The sequence below is a fragment of the Zophobas morio genome, unplaced genomic scaffold, assembly GCF_036711695.1.
Source record: "Zophobas morio isolate AGI-343-1 ecotype UQ-CSIRO unplaced genomic scaffold, CSIRO_AGI_Zmor_V1 ptg000012l, whole genome shotgun sequence".
NCBI classification, from domain to species: Eukaryota; Metazoa; Arthropoda; class Insecta; order Coleoptera; family Tenebrionidae; genus Zophobas; species Zophobas morio.
Window position 1 is genome coordinate 27,210,275 of NW_026972117.1, and position 20,020 is coordinate 27,230,294.

The following is a 20,020-nucleotide window of genomic DNA, read 5'->3' on the forward strand; positions in this document are numbered from 1 at the left end:
ATGGCCATAGGGATTCCCATGTTAAATTTTATACCCCATGTTAACTTATGTTTGAGTAAAGCTTCAGAGTTGAAATTTTTACTGAATGTAATTTGGGTCATCTTTTTTCGATTTTATTAAAAATTGTGCTTTAACTTAAAGCATATTTCTTTAAAAAAATTAAAATATTTGGATATTTTTGTCGGTAATATATTGTAGAGAGCCATGTAAAAACATACGTTTACTTGACGTTTCTAAAACTTGATTACTCGTTCGATTTCTGGTTTTCAATGACCAAAATTCGTCAAGATTCCACAGTGCACAATTAAAGAAAAGGTGGGAATGGTCACTGATGGATACTTTAAAGGCTTATCGACAACAGTGAAATTGGGCAAAATTTTGCTGCAACATTCCTACATCGTCCCATACCCGGCAAGAGCACAATTTAAACATTTTATGACAGATTTATAAACATGTTTTCTAGATCGTGGACATCAAAAACGCAATTTTAGTGAAATTATCTTTTATTTTCTTCATTTATGTTTGAATTCCAGCATTCTATTTCTCTTCTAAAACTGTAATAAAGGTATTTAATGATAAAATTTTAAATTATGCTGTCAAAAATGACAAGTTAACATGAAAAGTCAAAACCTTCTATGATGTACCAAACTTTTTTAATCAAAATGATTTAAATTTTTTAAAGCGCAAATTAACAAGTTACTGCAAAAAGTGGTAGTGAAAATTAAAGTAGAACCCTAAATCAATTTTCACCGCAAAAATCGTCTCCGGGTTTCCACCCTAACAAAAGTTAACATGGGGTCTAAAATTTAACATGGGAATCCCTATGGCCACTTTTAAAAAATATGCACTGTATATTAACAGCTCAGTTTGAAATCAGTGTATAGTTTATGTATTTTTGGTCAGTTAACCGGAAAAATAATATTTTGCGAATTTAATTTTGTATACAATCAATCTCTTATACGTCATATATTCCCAAATATACACATCGATAAAATTATTATTTATTCCAAAATTTTATTCAATTGTAGTTTGCATTAAATCATGTAGTTCCCAAAGATGAACCTTCACGCCGCGCAGGTCTTGCGAAGGTGTCTATTACACCATTGCGACAATAAATATAATAATATAGATATGTTTTGTTGTATGCTGTTAAAGTTCGAAGTTTCATAATTCGAAATTTTGGACAGTAATTTTAAAATACTCTCTAAAACTTGGTGTCTTCAAATTGATGTCACTAAGTTAAAATAACACTGTTACCTAAATAACTAATACTTATAGGTGGCATTATTAGTTGCTTAAAAGGATTGTTATAATGTGACTTGTTTAACGAGTCCCAGGCGAGCTCTGTATTTACACGACGACGGCCGCGGCCGACTGTTTTATAAATTATTAAAAATTGGAGACTTCCACAGAAACGAAGGTATCAATTTGAACAGATTTGGGATTAAATTCTAATGGACCGATTATGTTAAAATTCATTACAGGAAAAGAATCAAAATTCCATAGAATATACCGGCTGTCCCACGTAACCCTTTCGGGCGCAATAACTCAGGTATTTTTTAAGGGATTTTTATAAAATTTAAAACAGGTGTAATACATATAATAGGTAAAGATTAGGCTTCTAACAAAAAAAAACTATTTTATCGTACAAAAAACGAATTTTAACACAGCTTCCTGTTGTTAAAAATTATTGAAAATTGCGTTATAACTTTAAGCAACTAAAATAACGCCTGTGCGCGAAAAATTAATTAAAAATAAATTCAGTTCAATTTTGTACACCCCTGAGATTTTTGTCAAAATCTGACAAGTTATTGAAAATGGTTCTCTTTTCTTTAATTATTAAAACTAACCTACGGAGAATGCCGTACAGACCTAGATGAAACAATCAGGACCCTTATACAAGACCTAAAACGAGTGAAAAAAAACAAGATGTTAAATACACCTAGCAAAATTATTTCCAGTGAAGTTAGAACTAATTCCTGAACCTAAAGCAATTTTGCACCTTCGAAAAGGTTGTAGCCGAGCAACTGGAAATTAGTATTTTCTTAAAATTCATAAAATAATGCTTGGCAAACAGGCATCAAATTCCCGCAAGGGTGTCCAAAATGCGAGGATTGCAGTTTTTTGTTTCATAGCTACCTATCCTTTAATACTTTTTGGAATTATTTGCGCAATAATTTATCGTTTTTTGTCTAACCAAACGTATTTCGGAGATGAATTTTTGCATACAGTAGTTATTTTTCATGTTTAATCAAGTGATGCAAAACTTAATTAATTCAAAATTAAATTAAGGCATGGAAAATTTACTTTTTCAAGATAATGATTATTCTCACCGGTTCATATTAATCCTCATCTATCAAAATATCAAATTTCATAACAATCCGTTCAAAAATACCTGAGTTATTGCGCCCGAAAGTGTTACGTGGGACACCCGGTATATTGTTAAAAAATATGGCCGGTAGAAACTTTTCAAAACTTACCAATAAAGAAAGAATTGCTTTTTTCGATAAACCACATAATTTTGAACATTATTTTATGGATGTAGTCCCAAAGTGTCTTTTACATATTTGGAAAAATCAAAGTATCTGTAATTTATGTTCAACTAATATAATGTATCTCGATGTTTAAATTACCAGAAATATTATTGAGTACTTTAAAATAAACCATTTTGTTCTCGTTTCGACACTATTGTGAATCTCAAACACCGGTTTCGCAGTACTGCCCCAAAATTAAACTTTTTTTTCTGAATTTTTAAGCAAATAAATAATATATTTATTACATTGTTTCAAAGTTTTCAGAATTTAATAATGTTATTATTCCCTTTCCAATATTTTTATCTTTGTTATTAGGTAATATGTGGGCACATACTAAAGTATTTCATTAAAGTTCTTGTGACCAAAAATTCATAAAAAATACGAATTAAATTGTCAACCTTGCTCTGGATCCAAATTCCGACAATCGCATCATTTTCGCAAATGCATTTCTCAACGCAAATTACACGACTATAAAGCATACCACGACAACTTTATGGCCATCTTCACGGACGGGGACACACGCTTCTAATACGTATTCGCATGCCGTATATTGCAACTTGCAGCTGAAAGAAGATACACTTTTAAAAACAACTGAATAAATAGTGGATTTACACACGTGGATTCCAGTATTGAGCATTTCAGATTTCACCATTACCCGTAACGTGACACTTTCTCGGTGCTAAAGTTAATTCCGATGCAAAAATGCGACAAGAGACTAAAAATTGCAAAAATGGATCCGTTACGATGATGCACTAAATACATGTCTGTGAATCACGATCTAATAGGTATATAAACGCGAGAATCTTCAGTATTTTCATTCAATACTTCAGACACCTTTGTCTCTAGTCGAAGTTAGCTCCTTAGGTTGATGTTCGAATAACTTTTTCGAGTGTTACGGTTATATTCTAAAGAAGATACAACACTAAACATGCAAAAAGTAAGTTAATTTCTTAATTTTAAGTTTTCTTTAATTCTCATCTAATGAAATTTTAAATACGTAATATATATTTAAAACATTAAAATAAAACTGCATAAGATATATGTTTTAAATTGAAGATATTAAATAAACATATTTCAGTCCTTCGTTATACTTCTTTTGACGTGGAGCACCTTCACTAGAGCTGAACCACCAGTAAACTCTTATCTGCCTCCTTCACAAAGTAAGTTGTTTTTTAATTTACCAACTAGAAGATGGAGTAGTTTTTGCGAACTGTTAGTTTTTTTAATTAATTTCTACCCTCGTATGTAATTGTGGTTAATTTTTCACCTCATTGTTTCCCTAGATGGTGGTCCTGGAACTACCTACGGCCCACCAGGTTTTCAGCCTGGACCAACCTTAAACAATGGTGGTAATGGAGGTTACACTCCAGAATCATCTTACGGGCCACCCCCATCAGGTAATGGCAATCTTGCGGGAAGACATCCAGACAGTGATCAAAGACCTGGTACGAGCTATTTGCCCCCAGGTCAAAATGGAAATGGCGCTACCAATGGTGGAGCCAATGGTGGAACCAACGGAAGACCACCAAGCACAACCTATGGTGTTCCTGGCCAAGGTGTTAATGGATTTGGCAACGGAGTAAATGGAAATGGTGGAAACGGCGGCGTTCCAAGTACAACGTACGGAGTTCCTGGACAAGGATTAAATGGAAATGGAGGTAGAAATGGCGGCAGCAATGGTGGCAGAAATGGGGGTAGTAATGGTGGTAGAAATGGTGGCGGTAATGGTGGTAGAAATGGTGGCAGACCAAGTTCTACATATGGTGTCCCTGGACAAGGAGGTAATGGTGCCAAACCTGGTGTAACGTATGGTCCTCCAGGAGCTGGCAATGGTAAAATTGCTTCATTTCAATTTTCTTGTTGTAACGTCATGTTAATGATTTTTATAGGTGGTGCTAATGGTGGAAATGGAGGGCAGCCAGGACAGTCTTATCTTCCACCTAGTCAGGGAGTGAATGGTTATTCTAATGGCAACGGTGCAAATGGATATTCTAATGGTAGACCCAGCAATGGTAATGGAGGCTATGGTGGTGAAGAAGAAAGCACTGTAAATTTCCGGACGAGGTGAAAATTTGTCTGAAAATAATGCTCTTTTGATTTTAGGAACCAGCAAAGTATGAATTCCAGTACGAAGTAAACGACGACGAATTTGGCACACACTTTGGTCATCAGGAGTCAAGAGACGGAGATGTGGCAACAGGCGAGTACAACGTTCTGCTGCCAGATGGCAGGAAGCAAGTTGTGCAATATGAGGCGGACTCTGACGGCTATAAACCAGTAATCAGTTATGAAGGTACAAGCTTTAATGATTTCGCTATCACATTGCACATTAACATGAGCATTCAATAAACTAATTAATCCATTAACTTACTAAAATTACACATTTTAAAACAAAAGGAAATTATGGCAGTTTACTTATTGACGACAACAACTTACAAGTTCCAGAATTCGGTGGAAGCTACAACTATTGTTGGTAGTAGGTTTCTTATTAACCATTTCTAGTAACACACAGTTAAAGAGATATTCCTTAATTTTAATTACAAGTATTTTTTTCTGGGTGGTGCTTTTTGATATTTCACTCTATGATTCGGTGTTAAATCTGGTGTCTGTCAATAGAAGGAAATGGGGGAGGCTATCCATCTGGGCGACCAGGTGGAAATGGTAATGGAGGATATCCCTCTGGCCGTCCAGGAGGAAATGGAAATGGAGGTTATCACAATGGGGGCAATGGAGCAAATGGGGGCAATGGGGCGAATGGAGGTTATCACAATGGGGGCAATGGAGCAAATGGGGGCAATGGGGCGAATGGAGGTTATCACAATGGGGGCAATGGAGCAAATGGGGGCAATGGGGCGAATGGAGGTTATCACAATGGGGGCAATGGAGCAAATGGGGGCAATGGGGCGAATGGAGGCAATGGAGGCAATGGAGGCTATTCGTATTAGATGTTTAGATTTTGTGCTGTTTTCTAATTTGGTGTTAAGACTCATACATGCATCACATATTTGCAAGTAATGTAAGATTTATTAATTTATTTTTTTTGTCAACAACGTCATCTTTCAAAGCGTGTATGAATTGTCTTTAATAGCACGACGACTGCTGTGTATTAAGGAAAATGATTCATTATTTGTAAAATCAGTTATTTATAATTTATTACTCATTTTCATATCATATTAGGTATTAATAACATTTTATTATATTGTACATATTATAAAAGATATTAATAAATAATTTTTAAAACCAAAAAAGTTGTTTTTGATTAATGAAATACTATTTATATCTTGTATGAGGGATGAACGAAATGTAGGTCATTCTAGACGAAAAATTTTGTTTTTGAGAATATACTTTATTTCGAAAAAGTTGTAAATCTCTTGGAGGGGTCCTTTACATGGGGCTAATTATCCATAAGAAATTCTTAACTTTTCTAGTATAACAAATTGCAGCGACAGTGTATACTTGATCCTTGTTGAAGTTAATGTTGATTAACATTGCTAAGAGTATTTTACATATCTTCAAATAGTTATAAGTTATAAAATATGATAGTACTTCATCATGTTATTATGTTGTTAAATTTGTAACTATAAGGTCAAAATAGTGTTGTTTGATGATATTCAACATATATTTAAATTAACTTCGTATGCATTATGATACAGTGCTGCTGGAATATGTCGTTTTCTGTGATTGCACCACAGACATGTGATAATAAGTGTTTTTCCAAAGTGGAAAATCTCGACTAACTGTAATACCAGTTCTTAAATATTATAAATTAATATATTACACAAAATAATTTAGTGCTAAAAATCTTTTGCAATGTGTTGAATCAGTTACTAATAAACAATTTAAAGATCGTAGTGTATGCATAACTGTTTTGCAAACAACGTAGTGTGACTCTCTTATGGGACAACAATTACTTGTTATATCATATGTACTTTGTTAAATCCTTTTAGATATTTCAAAAACGGATAATTTCTAATATGTCATATTAACAGTTTAAACCTTACCAGTGTATAATGTTAGGGATGCTGTATTGAATGGTGCAGAGCATCGTCAACAGATGTATAGCGTAAACTTTTCAGTATGGTCAGTTTTGGAGTCTCATGTAAGTATTTGATATTACGCCTATCGGTTTTCTCGAGGGCTTTCTACAGTATCGGTGACGGCGGCCGGGCGGGGTTCGCATAGAGAAAAGCCTGGAGCGGGTTTTCGGAAGTTTCGATTGGGGGGTCCGGAAAGACCTCTAAGCGGCATTCACGAACCATCCAGAGGAACGTATGGGTTTAAATAAAGACCACCTTCTGATACAAGGATTTAGTCAAGCTAGTCAACGAATGGAGTCCAGTAAAGAAGTTGAGTCTAGTCAAATCCATTCCAGTCGGAATTATTGTGTACATATCGCTCTATAGTTAGTCGTGTAGTTTTGAATTACTGTGAAATAAATTATTGAGTTTTACCCACACCGATTTTAAATATCCGTAAAACGTAACAATATATTATTACGTTTTACGGGTAATTAATAGCTGATTATCAGGGGCGGCTGGTCAGGGGCGGCAGGGTCGGCCACGCCGTACCAGTCATTTTAAAATACTTATTAGTAAGCGTTGAAATTAGAAAATAAAAAAAGAAATAAAGTTTGAATGTACGTTAGGATAGATCATATATATTAAAAATATATTTTATTATATTGTAGGTACAAAATAAAGCATTTGTTGCTAATTTTAAATGCTGATAAACACGCTTTGCCGGCGAGATTTCGGCACGCCGTATCCAGGAATGCATTATGCTCGATGTTTCGACTTCGTAGCAGCTTACGGTTTCATCGTTCTCTTTGTCTAGTACACTGTAGTAGACAAAGACCTGGCGGAACGTATGTTGTGCCAGGTCCGGCGAAATCCTCCTTCGCCGTACCCAGCAACGCGAATTTAGTTTTTAAAACGCTTAATATTTAAGATGGCTAACCAAATTACAAAACAATAACGGCTTCGATGTTCTTCAGTGCATACTATTTTTTTTTAATAATAATTGTCGATTTAATACATTTTCCTGTGTATGAATAATAAACGAAAAAAATTACATTAAATTATCTAAAATTTTATTTTTCGTACATAACTTAGCTACAACATAAATGCGCTTTTTCTGTATTTTTAGCATCTAAGCGTTTTCAGATATTTCAGAAACGAATTTAAAGTTTTAAATCATTTTAATTTTTCAATTATTCAATTAATTTATTTGACAATTTGTCATATACATTAAAAAAAAAATGTAAATGAAGATAGTTAACAGTTGGTACTTTTATTATTACTTTTTTTTATATTTTTTAACTGCATGTCATTATTTAATTATTATTATTTAATTGTGGATGTACGGGGTCGGCAAGCCGTATAGCCGCCGGTCGACGCGGAACTCAGTAAAAATAACGTTTTCGGTGGTTCTCAATTAATGATAAAGCAGAACAAGTAGAATTAAGGATTAATAGTATTTGGAATCAAACTGACATTGTCAATTTCCTATAAAAAATTATTTTAACAGGTCGAAACATTTGAGATGTTTTGTACATCCTGGCACGTAAAATGTCAGTGGTTAATGAGTAGCAGCCATACATTACGAAAATATATAACACCAAGGTGTAGACTCAAAATATTTGGCCGACCCGAAATTTTGACCCACCAGCCGCCACTGCTGATTATTATCAAATCGTTACCAAGTTTTGTAACATTTCCTAGTAAGTAAATGACTTTCAGATCTAATTAAGTTCTACTCTATAGAGTAACAACCAATTATAAAGAAGAGGAAATAACCCCTGACAGCCACCAATTAAATTTAAATCTATAGGCTGTCCAAAGTATTGCGAGTACTTGTAAGGATAGATTGTCGAGGGATGTTGACAAATACGAAAACATTAGTCTAAAGTTGTTAGACAGAACTTCCCTCGCTCTTGACGTACAATGAAACATATCGAGCATTTTCGAGTGGAGTTTTTTTTTACACAATTTTGTGAAAACGTCATCAACATTTTTGCAAGGACACGTATATCAACTTGGATTTTTTTGGGATGGCGTCATTAATTTTTTAGGGGGGACGAGCAAATATATTTTGATCAAAAATTTACCATGCCTATGATAACTTTCAAACATCTCCAAAATTTCAAAGCATTCGATTTTGTAGTTCCTGATTAAATCAATAAAATAAATTCACGCATTCATTATTTTTTTTTGACATGGAAATTCAAAAAATATGACTGGAATCATAAATCACAAGTACAGACTCATCATATTTTGTACATTTTAGGTAGGATTTATTCGGCACACTTTTGAGCTGAGATCATCAATATTTTGGAGGGGATAAGTAAATATATTTTGATTAAAAATTTATTATGCTTATCATAACTGTAAACCATCTCCAAGATTTCAATGCAGTTGTTTTTGCAGATTCAAAATTAAAATGTTGTTTTATAATTTCGATTTTTTTTCAAAAAATTTGGACGTTTCGGGTAAAAACTCTATTCGGAGTCATAAACTACATGTTTAGGACTATGTTATTTTATACAATTTAAAACCCATTTGCTACGTACAATTTTGAAGTGACGTCATCACATCAGTGATGGGGATGATTAGACAAATTTTGGTTAGCGTCTTACCATCTACATGTTATTCCTAATATAAATACAAAATTTGACAACAGTCGGCCTAGTACTTTCGGAGATTACCTATCTAATAAAAATCCCGCACGGCAGACAGACAGACAGACGGACAGACAGACGGGCAGACAGATGGACAGATAGACGGAAACGGGAGACCTATTTCTTCGTAGTCTAGGGGTCATGAAATGTCGAGAAAACGTAAAAGTAGATAGTCGGCCGACGGACTCGATTACAATACTTCCTTTGCTTACGCTCAGGAAGTAAGAAATTATAAAAAATAGTTTTCATTATATACATATATTACAAGAAAATATAATATTTTTATAAAAGTAAATTTGGCAACGCTGAACACACCTAATGTTTGAAAATCTTTTACTTTTTAAGACGATAGCCATAGCAATTTAGCAACTCTTATGTTTTTAATTGAATTAGTTAAACCTTGTTGTCAAATTGAATTTTATTATTTTTTTATAAAAATAAGACATTTATAACTTGGTCTATTATATATAAGAAAAATAATTAATAGTTACGATAACCTATTGAGAAAAGAAATATAGATTCAACGTTTCATTATTTTATTGTGATAAGCGAAGTGTTATTTTGTTGTTAAACATCGCAAAAGCATCCAAACTTAAAATCATATATCTACGTCAAAATACGAGGAATTTTTTCAATATATTTCTCGTACTTCACGACATCCCCCCATACTACTAAGCTTGTGTTAACACATTTTGACATCTAAGTTTATTATAAAAGAGGACTTAAAACCCCAGATGGAAAGTCGTATATTTCAGATTAAATATTATTATTGAGTTTTCTTGTTGGGTTCTTTATCTCAGATAATCTCTGCACCAATTTAGTAAGAGATCTTGATCCCCATACCTTCTAATTTTTTCAGTAAAAAATTGTGATTTATTGTGTTGAGTTAGTGTAGACACCATAGATAATCGTGTCCTTACAATTCAGTCGAATTAACAAAACAGAACAAACTGGTTTCGGCAGAACGTTAACGAATCCATGTTTTTGACCAATTATAGTTTGTTTGCTTTTTTTAAATAACTAAAAGAGAGTGAACAATGTACTGATTCGGATCTAGAGCCCGAGCCCTGTTTGAATATAGTGCTTTGATAAGGATAAAAAAGTTCAGATCTTCTGAAACCTTATGTATAGAAAAGTTAAAATATCCCAGATCTACCGAATTGATGGATGTAAATGAAGAGTAGTTATCAGGGTGCAGATAATATACAGGCTTGAAGTAAATAATTGGCAAAATCTACATCGCTTGGAAATTCGTAGTTTGTAAATATATGTAGAGGCCCAATTGATGCTATTAAAATAAAAATTTACTAGATGATAAACAACAAATTTGACATCATAACTAATCATAGCCACTTTGTCACAGATTGAGATCACTTACACCCTGCTTGGCTTACATAAACTCTAATGGCACAATGTTTTCAGATGTTTTTAATAAAATGTTGTTAATTTTATTTGCAAAAGAGAAGACAAATTTTAGTTAACGTTTTATAATGTTTGTGATAATCTTGCAGTAGATCTCAATTTTTAAATAATAATGGGTTTGGTAGTTTCCAAAAGAGTTCTTGAAGTTGATTTCTGCTCTGGAAGTATCAGGTATCCCGAACAAGAATGTTGTTCTATGACATAATTTTTAAAGTTTAAAAGTTAGAAATATTAAATAAAATTGTAAGATGATGCGTTTATACCATCAGATACAAGTTTCGTGCTTTAAATAAAGCAGACTACAGAATATTATTTAATATTCGACAATGCGACATAGATTTCAATTTTATTTAAATTATGCTGGAATTAATCTTTAATGAAGCTTCAAGATTATTACCTAATTATTAAGTATATATTGTTATAAAAATAGACGAAGTATTATATCTGACCTTTAAAAAGAAAGAAGGTTACAGTTGCAATTAAAAACCTCTTATAAGGAGAATTTAATGATTTTTGGACAACAATAAAGTAAATTGCTTTACTTAATATGTATTTGAAATAGTAAAAAATAAAAGACCGGTAATTTATATTTTAATAAAATTGCGACTGCAGGTTTTGCTACTTTTACAGTTTCTATCTAATTTTAGGGTATTTTTGTCATTTTTTGAAATTTTTACTTTATCCACAACTGTTTTATTTGACAGCTCTTAATGGTTTTACTATAATTTGTGTTGCTTAACTACTCGTTAACTGTTATCAAACGTGCACTTTAGAATAATTGTTTAGAAGACTTAAAAACAAAATTATCGCGAATACACACTTTTTTTATGACAAAATTTAAAATATTACTTGTAGTACAGATAGATAAAGACAATAGTCATAAATAACATTTGCAGTTAATATCTATATTTTAACAATAAATTTAAAAGGAATACCACACCAGAAATGAAACAACTACATACTACAATTAATTTTAGAATAGCAGAAATAATTTGTTCTATTAAGTCATCTTCAGCATTATCCACAGATTGGCAAAATAAGAGGTAGACCCCCGAAAATTTCGACACAGAGTGTAGAACAGGGTCAGTCAAGAATTTTCATGTTTATGTGGGTCAGATCTAATTGAGTATAATTAATTGGAGATGTTATAAAAACTCTAGTTGAAATAAAACTTTCAATCACCGTCTGTCTACGGCGATAAAATTACACTGAGCCATTAAATTACCACTTTTAGTACCAATTAATGGCTTGAGTACCATTTAATTAACATTTTTTAGTCATGATCGATTAGTGGTTTAAATATCAGACAATCACATTATTGAATTACGCTTTAAATACTCAACTTGGAAGAAGGAACCTATCTGAACTATTTAACTCTACGTAACTAATGAAGGTGTGTTATCTAAAATGACGACTTTTTAAAATTTCTATAGCATATTTTTTAAATAAATAAAAGCATTTTTAAACATTTGTCGTGCGTATATACTTCATTAGTGAAAATGTATTTTTTGTAAAGGAACTTATGGACCACAGAGCGTCAATTCTTTACGGCACAACTGACTTACTCTTTATAAACGACCTTAAATAAATTTGTGTTATAAATAATGGTTATTCAGACAATATCATGTTGCAATAATGTGTTCTGTCAATTTAACCTTTATTCCACACTATCTTGCAGTAATAATTACAAACGATAGAGGAAGCCGCTATAAAAATTCTTAATAAATACACCCCATCAGCAGTTCCTCCTAATGATGAGATAATGCAACGAACGATTACATAAAATGAATGGATTCGTTGGACTATATGGTATTATCTTTATTATTATAGATTACCACTCGGTATGTGATAGTCTCTTCTTGGGTAACAGAGATCTGATGCAACAATTTTAGTTTAAAGTGTTTTACTCATGCATTAATAATAATAATGGTGTTGGACGGGTCTTAAACTAATAAAGTTAAATGAAGAAACTAAAGTTAATTAAAATGAATATATTAATACAACTTTACTTAGGCAGTAATTTCTTAATTAAAAAATACTTAAATGGAAAAGTAGATTGCGTTGAACTGATATCTTATTAGTCGATATGTCCATAACTCCATTATTATGTGGTAAATTTCTGTCACAACCTTTTAAATAAAACACGGTGGTAAACAGTAATTTTGTAGGAATTTTATTACACTTGTCGAATGAAATAAATAACATTAAAACTGAAGTAGGTATAACAATAATTTATATATGAGTTTTATCGTGTATTATCGTGTATTTAATAATAATAGGAGTAATAAATATTAATTATTCCTGTAGATTTACTCTACGCAGAACTGCATAAACTGAATAAGAATTTTTGATTATCTACAATTGTACAGCGTATATATAAAAGTGACTTATCATTTCAAATTTATTACTTACAAGAACAAAGCTGCTCAAAGATATCTTAAAAAAATCTACTGCGTATAAAGCCATGTCCTTTTGTGTGCGAAGAATAAAAAATGATAAATTTTTCCTAAAGATTGTGGATCCATTTACCCAATCGCATTCGAATGCTGCCTGAGGTAATACCTGACTCTAAAAAAGAGAATTGTTAATTACATTTTATCCTTTTGCTATACGTTCTGTGTTCATAATAATTAAAATTAAAATTTAAAGTGGGGACATTTATTTACACATATTTTTATGATTTCTAATGAGTTAACTAAACTCATCATTATTTTCACAAAATTTAAGATGAGTCTTCATATTTAACTTTAGTAAGGACCTAATTCATTTGTGATTCCTTAAGTCTACCAGGACTTCTTAACTGATTGTGCATTGTTCATCACTAACTTCGTAATCAGCTCTTCATTTTGATTTTCAACTTGACTTTTAGTCATCTGCGTCCTCTCTTTCTGATATTCTATCTTCTTCCTGTCTAAGATAAATCTTCTCAAAAGTCAGAACCAACGGAAGTATTTGCTGATTTTTATTTGTCATGCCACATATATTTGATCTTCATTTGATAAATGTTGAGAAAGGCATTTCTTTGCTGCTATCGATTCTTCCTATCGCTGAAAATATATCTTCTTCGTTTTCATTCTCGGATTTTTTTTACACTTGCACAATAACGTGATGACTTCAATGAATTTATTCTTTAGTATCTTCCTATTCTATTTGTCATAATTAATTTTATTGTCTGTTTTCAATTAGAAATCTAGTTGATTATTATCAATATTCAGAAACCATGCCTTAGAAATAATGGCGGCGAGGTTATCTGTAGGTTTTATTTGCTGTTTTTACTAATGCTTTAATAAAGTTTTCTTTAGATTTTATATCTTAGTAAAGTGTTATTCATCTTTCGTTAATTCACTACATAATAAAAAAATAATATAAACTTTTTATGCGTTTTTATATACTCTACTGCTTTAACAACTTTATTTTATAATTAAACAAATTATTTCCTTTTTAAACCATAAACTCTGCTAGACGCGTAAAGTTCCAAAAACTTTGGGTTAATCATGTATTTAGCATACTTTGTTCCTCGTCTTGTCACTATATACCAATAGAACATTTTAGATCTTTATGAAAGCTTCTTTTCACTTCTCTGGCAGAATATTCTAGCAACTTGTATACTTTCCTTATAATGCCTTCTAAATATTCTAGACTGTGACACCAAATTTACCAAATCTAGATCTATTCATATTTTTTCTAACGAGAGTGTTTAAAATTCTTCTTCTTCATGATTTGATCCTAGAATATGCTAGTACTATGTTAGCTTAAGAGATAGCGACCGACGTTGTATATTTCAGTAATCACGAAAATCAAGATGAAGTTTCCTATACCTACTGAATAAAAAACGCCCATTCTGCCAACTACTACCAACCGAAATACGCTACCCCTAATTCAGAATGGAGGTTAAAATACTTACCTAGTTATTATTTATACATATAAAGTAACAGCTCTGTTATTCGAAGATGAGTATTTCTTGTGAAAAAAGTGTACAGCCAACACATTTTCCCCTCCAAATCAATAACTGAATAATAAAAAGCTGAATATTTTTTTTTATATATTTTGCTGATAAATAAGTTTAAATGCCAGAACAAAATTCCACAACCAAACCCCGGCAGAAGTGCAATAAATCTTTGGTTGTGTGTAATTAGTTCTACCTTAAATTAGTTTCGTAATTATTTGCACAATCGAAAACAGGTTTGTCGTATAAACCCGGCCAAAGGTCAAGACATTTCCTCCATTCCTGCTATTAAAAGAGGTATCCCACAATGCTCTACTTTCGGTCCTTTTTTGTATTTATAATGTTTTATATCCGATATTCATTTTGTGCCTAAATACTGAAGTTTGCATCTATACACAGACGATACTCAAATGTCTTTACGTTTTTAGCCCCAAGATACAACAGCTCACATTAAAATAAAAAAAAAAGTCAAATGGACTACTTACAAATTTTTTTATTTGAATGGTATGTTTTAGAATCGTATCAGTAATAAACTGCATTCTGACTTTTTGTATTTACACTTTTATTACTTCTGCAAAGTTATTCTATTTTATTCCAAGTCTAAAACTGGGGGTTATTTTTCTTTTATTTACAAATGATCATATTTTTATGAAATTTTAATCTTACGTTTTCTTAGTGTTCCTAGAAGTGCTATGTTTGGCGTATCCAACAATTTCTGTATAAAACTTGCTGCTATTATTATTAGCGGTATTAATACTATGAGGGGTTTTAAAGGGAATAACTACAACTTTTGATACACTCAATAAAATTGTAGATTAAACTTTTTTCAAAAAAAATATCTTAGCGATATTAAGAAATAACAATGGAAACCCGAAGTATTTTAGTATTATTTTTTAAATTATAACGGTGCATTATTACGGGAAACCTGTACGTGACATAATACTGATATCCAATCGATGTAGGTTGTCAGACGCAGGAATGAATAAAATAGCCACGCTTACCATTTACGAGATACTTGAGTGGAAATTATTGTACTGAACACACTTCGTGCATATCAGAATATGTAAAAAAAACAACCAAAACTTTTTACGGAAGAACAATTCTTAAAATAAAGTCTTTAAATTTAAAAGACACACTTGGAAATTTTTAAAACTATAGGAACGTAAATATCATCATCCAAAAAATAAATATCTGAATTTATAACTGTACAAGCTTAATGCAGGGCAAATATTTTTTCAGAGAGTATCAAAACAAAGTGTAAAAATAAACTATTACTACTTAGTTACTACCACTACAATATAGTTTAAAAATTTATGATATAACTGACAATAACTTACTTTAACTATTAGTAGATTACCCCACCAGCAGAATAGTAAGAGTTCTGTCATGAGGGCTATTATATATATTGCAAGGGCAGCAAAATGTGTACTACCTGGACTAATTTCAGACAACGCAAGTAGGGACAAACACAGCGAAGTGGTAGTCATAATAAATTGTCCAAACATAATAAGATTTAAAATCTTATAAACGTCGTAAAAACAACTAAAAAAAAACATAAGCGAGGTACTTTACTATGCAATACTTACGTCAAAATCTCCGTATGATGTTTTATGCAATCAAACAAATGTGAATCCATACTTTTTTCTCTTTCATTCTCTTCATTTTTTGCAGAAATATTTCTTACATTGTCTGCTAAAATATCCACTTGAACGGTAAGCATTGCGATCATATAAATAGCTAAACAGTCTATATTGACCTGAGTCTGAGCGGCTATGAAAGAACCCACCAGCTGATGAAAATAGGTTAATTCAAAAAACGGCGATATTTTATAATCAAACGGGTACCAGCCGTTGAAGGGTAAAGTCTTGTTTTTAGTTTGTTTCATTTCTGCAAGAGGATACACGGCGAAAAATATTACACAAATCGTAGGTCCTATCATGTGAGTTAAATACATGATATCAAATATTTTAAATGTTGACATGGCTATTTTTTCCTGAGAAGAGTTCTTCGGTTGGAACAACTTGTCCTGCATTTTGTTATTAAGTTTTAAAATTTTATTTTTGTTTATCGCAATGCAATAGACTTTAAGATTGGTAAATATCTCAACAAGGGTAAGCAGTCCAGATGATGCCAATATACTCACGTCGTTGTAATGCTCAAATAAATGAATAGCTTGTGCTAAATTATGACAATTGTAAAACACAAAAATGAAAAGAGAATACACATGATATAAACTAAAGTCACCAAAGTCTTTTTTATACCAAACTCCTAATAATCTTAAACGGCCCAAAATTGTGCTAGTTCTTTTCTGAAAATCAAAACCCATTTTAAGTGACAGTTATTTCTTAAACTGGGCAAAACTGTGTTAACGAATCGTATAAGTATTATAGAGATTTAATATTAAGGGTAATGACGTAAAAACTCTGAATAAACTATGGGAACACAGAGAACGGATCTATTAAAGTAGTCTTTTACAATTTACGAAAATATAACTTCTTACATATTTTATGAAATGTATTACGTTTCAACGATTTATTTATTCGAACTAAAATTTGTCACAAAATTTTTAAAGTTATCGGTTGTTTATGGCTGAGTAAATTTGTGTATTATTATAGTAATTCAGAGACCTTCACAACCCATTATTGAATTAATTTTTAAAAGAGCAGCGTTCTGATTTTCTATGTTTCTGAATTATAAATTGTTTCTAAATAAAATAAAACCTTCCTGACGAATCCGTTAGAGATATTTTATTGACCAAAAAAAGGGGATCAAGGTTTGTGATTCGTCCTATAGACTGTATGTACAACATACTAGAAGGTTTGTTTACTAGTCAGTAATTAAATTACCAGAACTAACTTTTAAGGAGAAAATAGGACGCCATCATTATAAACTGTTTAAATAAAGCAATTTTTTCTGCATTTGCCCTCTGGCAATGTTTTGATTTGATTTAATTAATAAGGAAAGTTAGCTTTAATTGGACATGCCTCTTTTAAACTTTGAACACTAAAACCTCTGCAAGTCATTGTTAATTATTCCTGGTCAAAATAAAACGCCGTATAGGAGATCCAAAATTAGTTTAATAATATTAATTCAGCCCTAATTAAGGAGGTGAAACCAACATTGAAAACGTAGTAGGTGTTCTTTATAAACTACAAAATTTAGCAGTCATGATTTTATTTTAGTATGCGCATCTATTCAACCACATGGAGGTTCTCTCTCAATATTTTATTATTTATTACTGTTCTTTTTGCTGTTGTTACTCTGTTGTAAATTATTCAACATAAACTAGCAGCTAGAAATTACTAATTTTGCTGAGCTATGAATGTTTTAATTGCCAAGTTAGTTGCTGAATTAAAAGAAACTACCTATACCACTGATTTTTTATATTGACAATGGAATGGGTACTGAAGGTGAAGCATGCATTTGCCGGTACTGGTCAGATAAAATGCATTTTTTGCTCGGGAAGTATTGTAATAGGGTCCATTATACGAAAGGTTTCTTTCATGTTTTCTTTACATTTTATGATCTCTGAAGTATGAAAAAATAGATATGCCATTTCCGTCTACATCTATTGTCTGTCGTCTCTCTCTGTGTGTGGTTTGTTGGCGATTTGATTAGGCAGACAATCTTGGAAACTACTGGACGCAGTGTTGTGAAATCTTATATGTATTTTAATAATATTATTAGATGGTTAATTGCTAACAAAAATTTATTTGATTATTCTCACGAACAATTTTTATGCCTGTGGTTTATGAATCTGTCTTAATTTTTTGCTCTAAGGGTCCAAATTCACACATATCTTTGTTTTAACTTATAAGGGTTAATCAATAATACTTTGAGAAAATCCCAGTTTTGAATATCACTCTCATTAGAATCTTAAGTTACACCTAAAATTCGAAAGTAACCGTTTCATTTATTTCGGAGAAACTACTGCTGAAAAATAAAGTTTAACAACGTCAACTTAATTTCAAGCAGATTCAAGGTACGAGTGGATGGTCCAATTCGGACCATTAATCTTACAACTAGTACCCCACATATGACGGTTGTGGGGCGTGAAACAAGGAATGTCACTAAATTTTTTAAAATGTCTTAACTATGGCATCTCTTACATTTTGTCGTGCGTTTTTTTATCTACATTAAACAAAAAGTACAAAAACGTTTATATTTCACCAAAAATATCAATAGCTCGTACAGGATACAAGTTTCGTAGTTTTTTTTAATCAAGAATGAAAATTTGTACCAAAGATTTTTTACATTTTATGTTGATTACTATATTGAATAAGATATTTACTTACTACAAGAAACTGCTTATTTTTATACAGTGGTACTAAGCATAATAATGGAGCTAACTAAAGCTAATTCTAAAACGGATGGTAGCTTTTGAACGATTGATGTAAATTAATCGAAATCTAAACCAGAGATACTGAATAGATTCCGAAGTCAATTTAGGTAAACATTTCGATTGAATCTCGGCTCGGCCTGTAACTGAACTGGGTTCCATTATATGCAACTGATGTATTCGGGCTTGCCTGTTCGAGTGGAGCTTTTCTTATGACTAGAATAATGAACACGCGGGGACGTTTATTTAACGTAATAGGTGCGTATTTAGAAAGTCGCAAATTACTATACTGAAATTGGTAAACAGTTTAACAGTTTTAAATGTAATAATACAATGCGAAATATATGAGAAGTAGAATTCATTTAATTTTGGTGAGATGTTGTAAAACGGTATGTTTATGTTTTTGTTTTCGATCGACACACTGTATTTACGCAGATATCGTTTCTACCCCTAAAATGCTAAGAGACGTAGGCATTCTTCACCCGTGTAAATACAGTGTATCGGACGAAAATAGAAATCAAAGCATACCATCAGATGTTGTAATTAATAAAGTTTTATAACATCTTGCCAAAATTAAACGAATTCTACTGCAGGAAAGCAACGAAGTTCCGATTATGTGAAGTACAACATTTGGGGATAAAATTAAGATATTAATACTGTTACAAGTTAAACTCATGATTCATCAATGGGCAGCCTGCGGCGTTCCGGGATGTTCGAGACAAGAAAAGCCTAGAAGACAAGAAAATTATTCGCTGTACATTATCGCTGCATAACTTCGTATTACCAATAAATAGTTTCTTGAGTTTTGACCCACTTTGGTTTAATTCCCATAAATCGTAATAGTACAGTGTAATACGTGCAAACCACCGCATCGTCGGATAGACTCTTTTGGCGTTTATTAGAGACAACCGTCACATTTTCTGATGGGAATTTTTCCAGAAAACGGAGATGGCATATCTGATGAATAATGGTTTATTACGCCGTCCCATCTTATTACCCAGAAGTCCTAAATTACCCCGCAATATCTATCAGTACCATAAAAAGTTCCCTAAGACGCCCATGAACCGGGCACGTTTTCGGTTTGATGCACTTTTATACAATGA

The 20,020-nt window shown here is 32.0% G+C and overlaps 2 protein-coding genes across 2 annotated transcripts; one reads left to right on the forward strand and one right to left on the reverse strand.

The window, feature by feature from the left end:
- Window positions 1-3,385: 3,385 nt before the first annotated feature.
- On the forward strand, window positions 3,386-5,479 carry LOC135128246 (pro-resilin). Its single transcript, XM_064055145.1, has 7 exons — window positions 3,386-3,471; window positions 3,613-3,694; window positions 3,818-3,931; window positions 4,001-4,366; window positions 4,424-4,581; window positions 4,638-4,827; window positions 5,151-5,479. Exons 1-7 carry the CDS (start codon window positions 3,463-3,465, stop codon window positions 5,477-5,479), a joined length of 1,248 nt encoding a protein of 415 aa, XP_063911215.1. The 5' UTR covers window positions 3,386-3,462.
- A 7,936-nt stretch (window positions 5,480-13,415) lies between these two features.
- Window positions 13,416-16,610, reverse strand: LOC135128247 (uncharacterized). Its single transcript, XM_064055146.1, has 3 exons — window positions 16,165-16,610; window positions 16,011-16,120; window positions 13,416-13,543 (listed from the first exon to the last, which is right to left on the reverse strand). The coding sequence occupies exons 1-3, from the start codon at window positions 16,608-16,610 to the stop codon at window positions 13,416-13,418; spliced, it is 684 nt and encodes a 227-aa protein (XP_063911216.1).
- Between the last annotated feature and the right edge of the window lie 3,410 nt (window positions 16,611-20,020).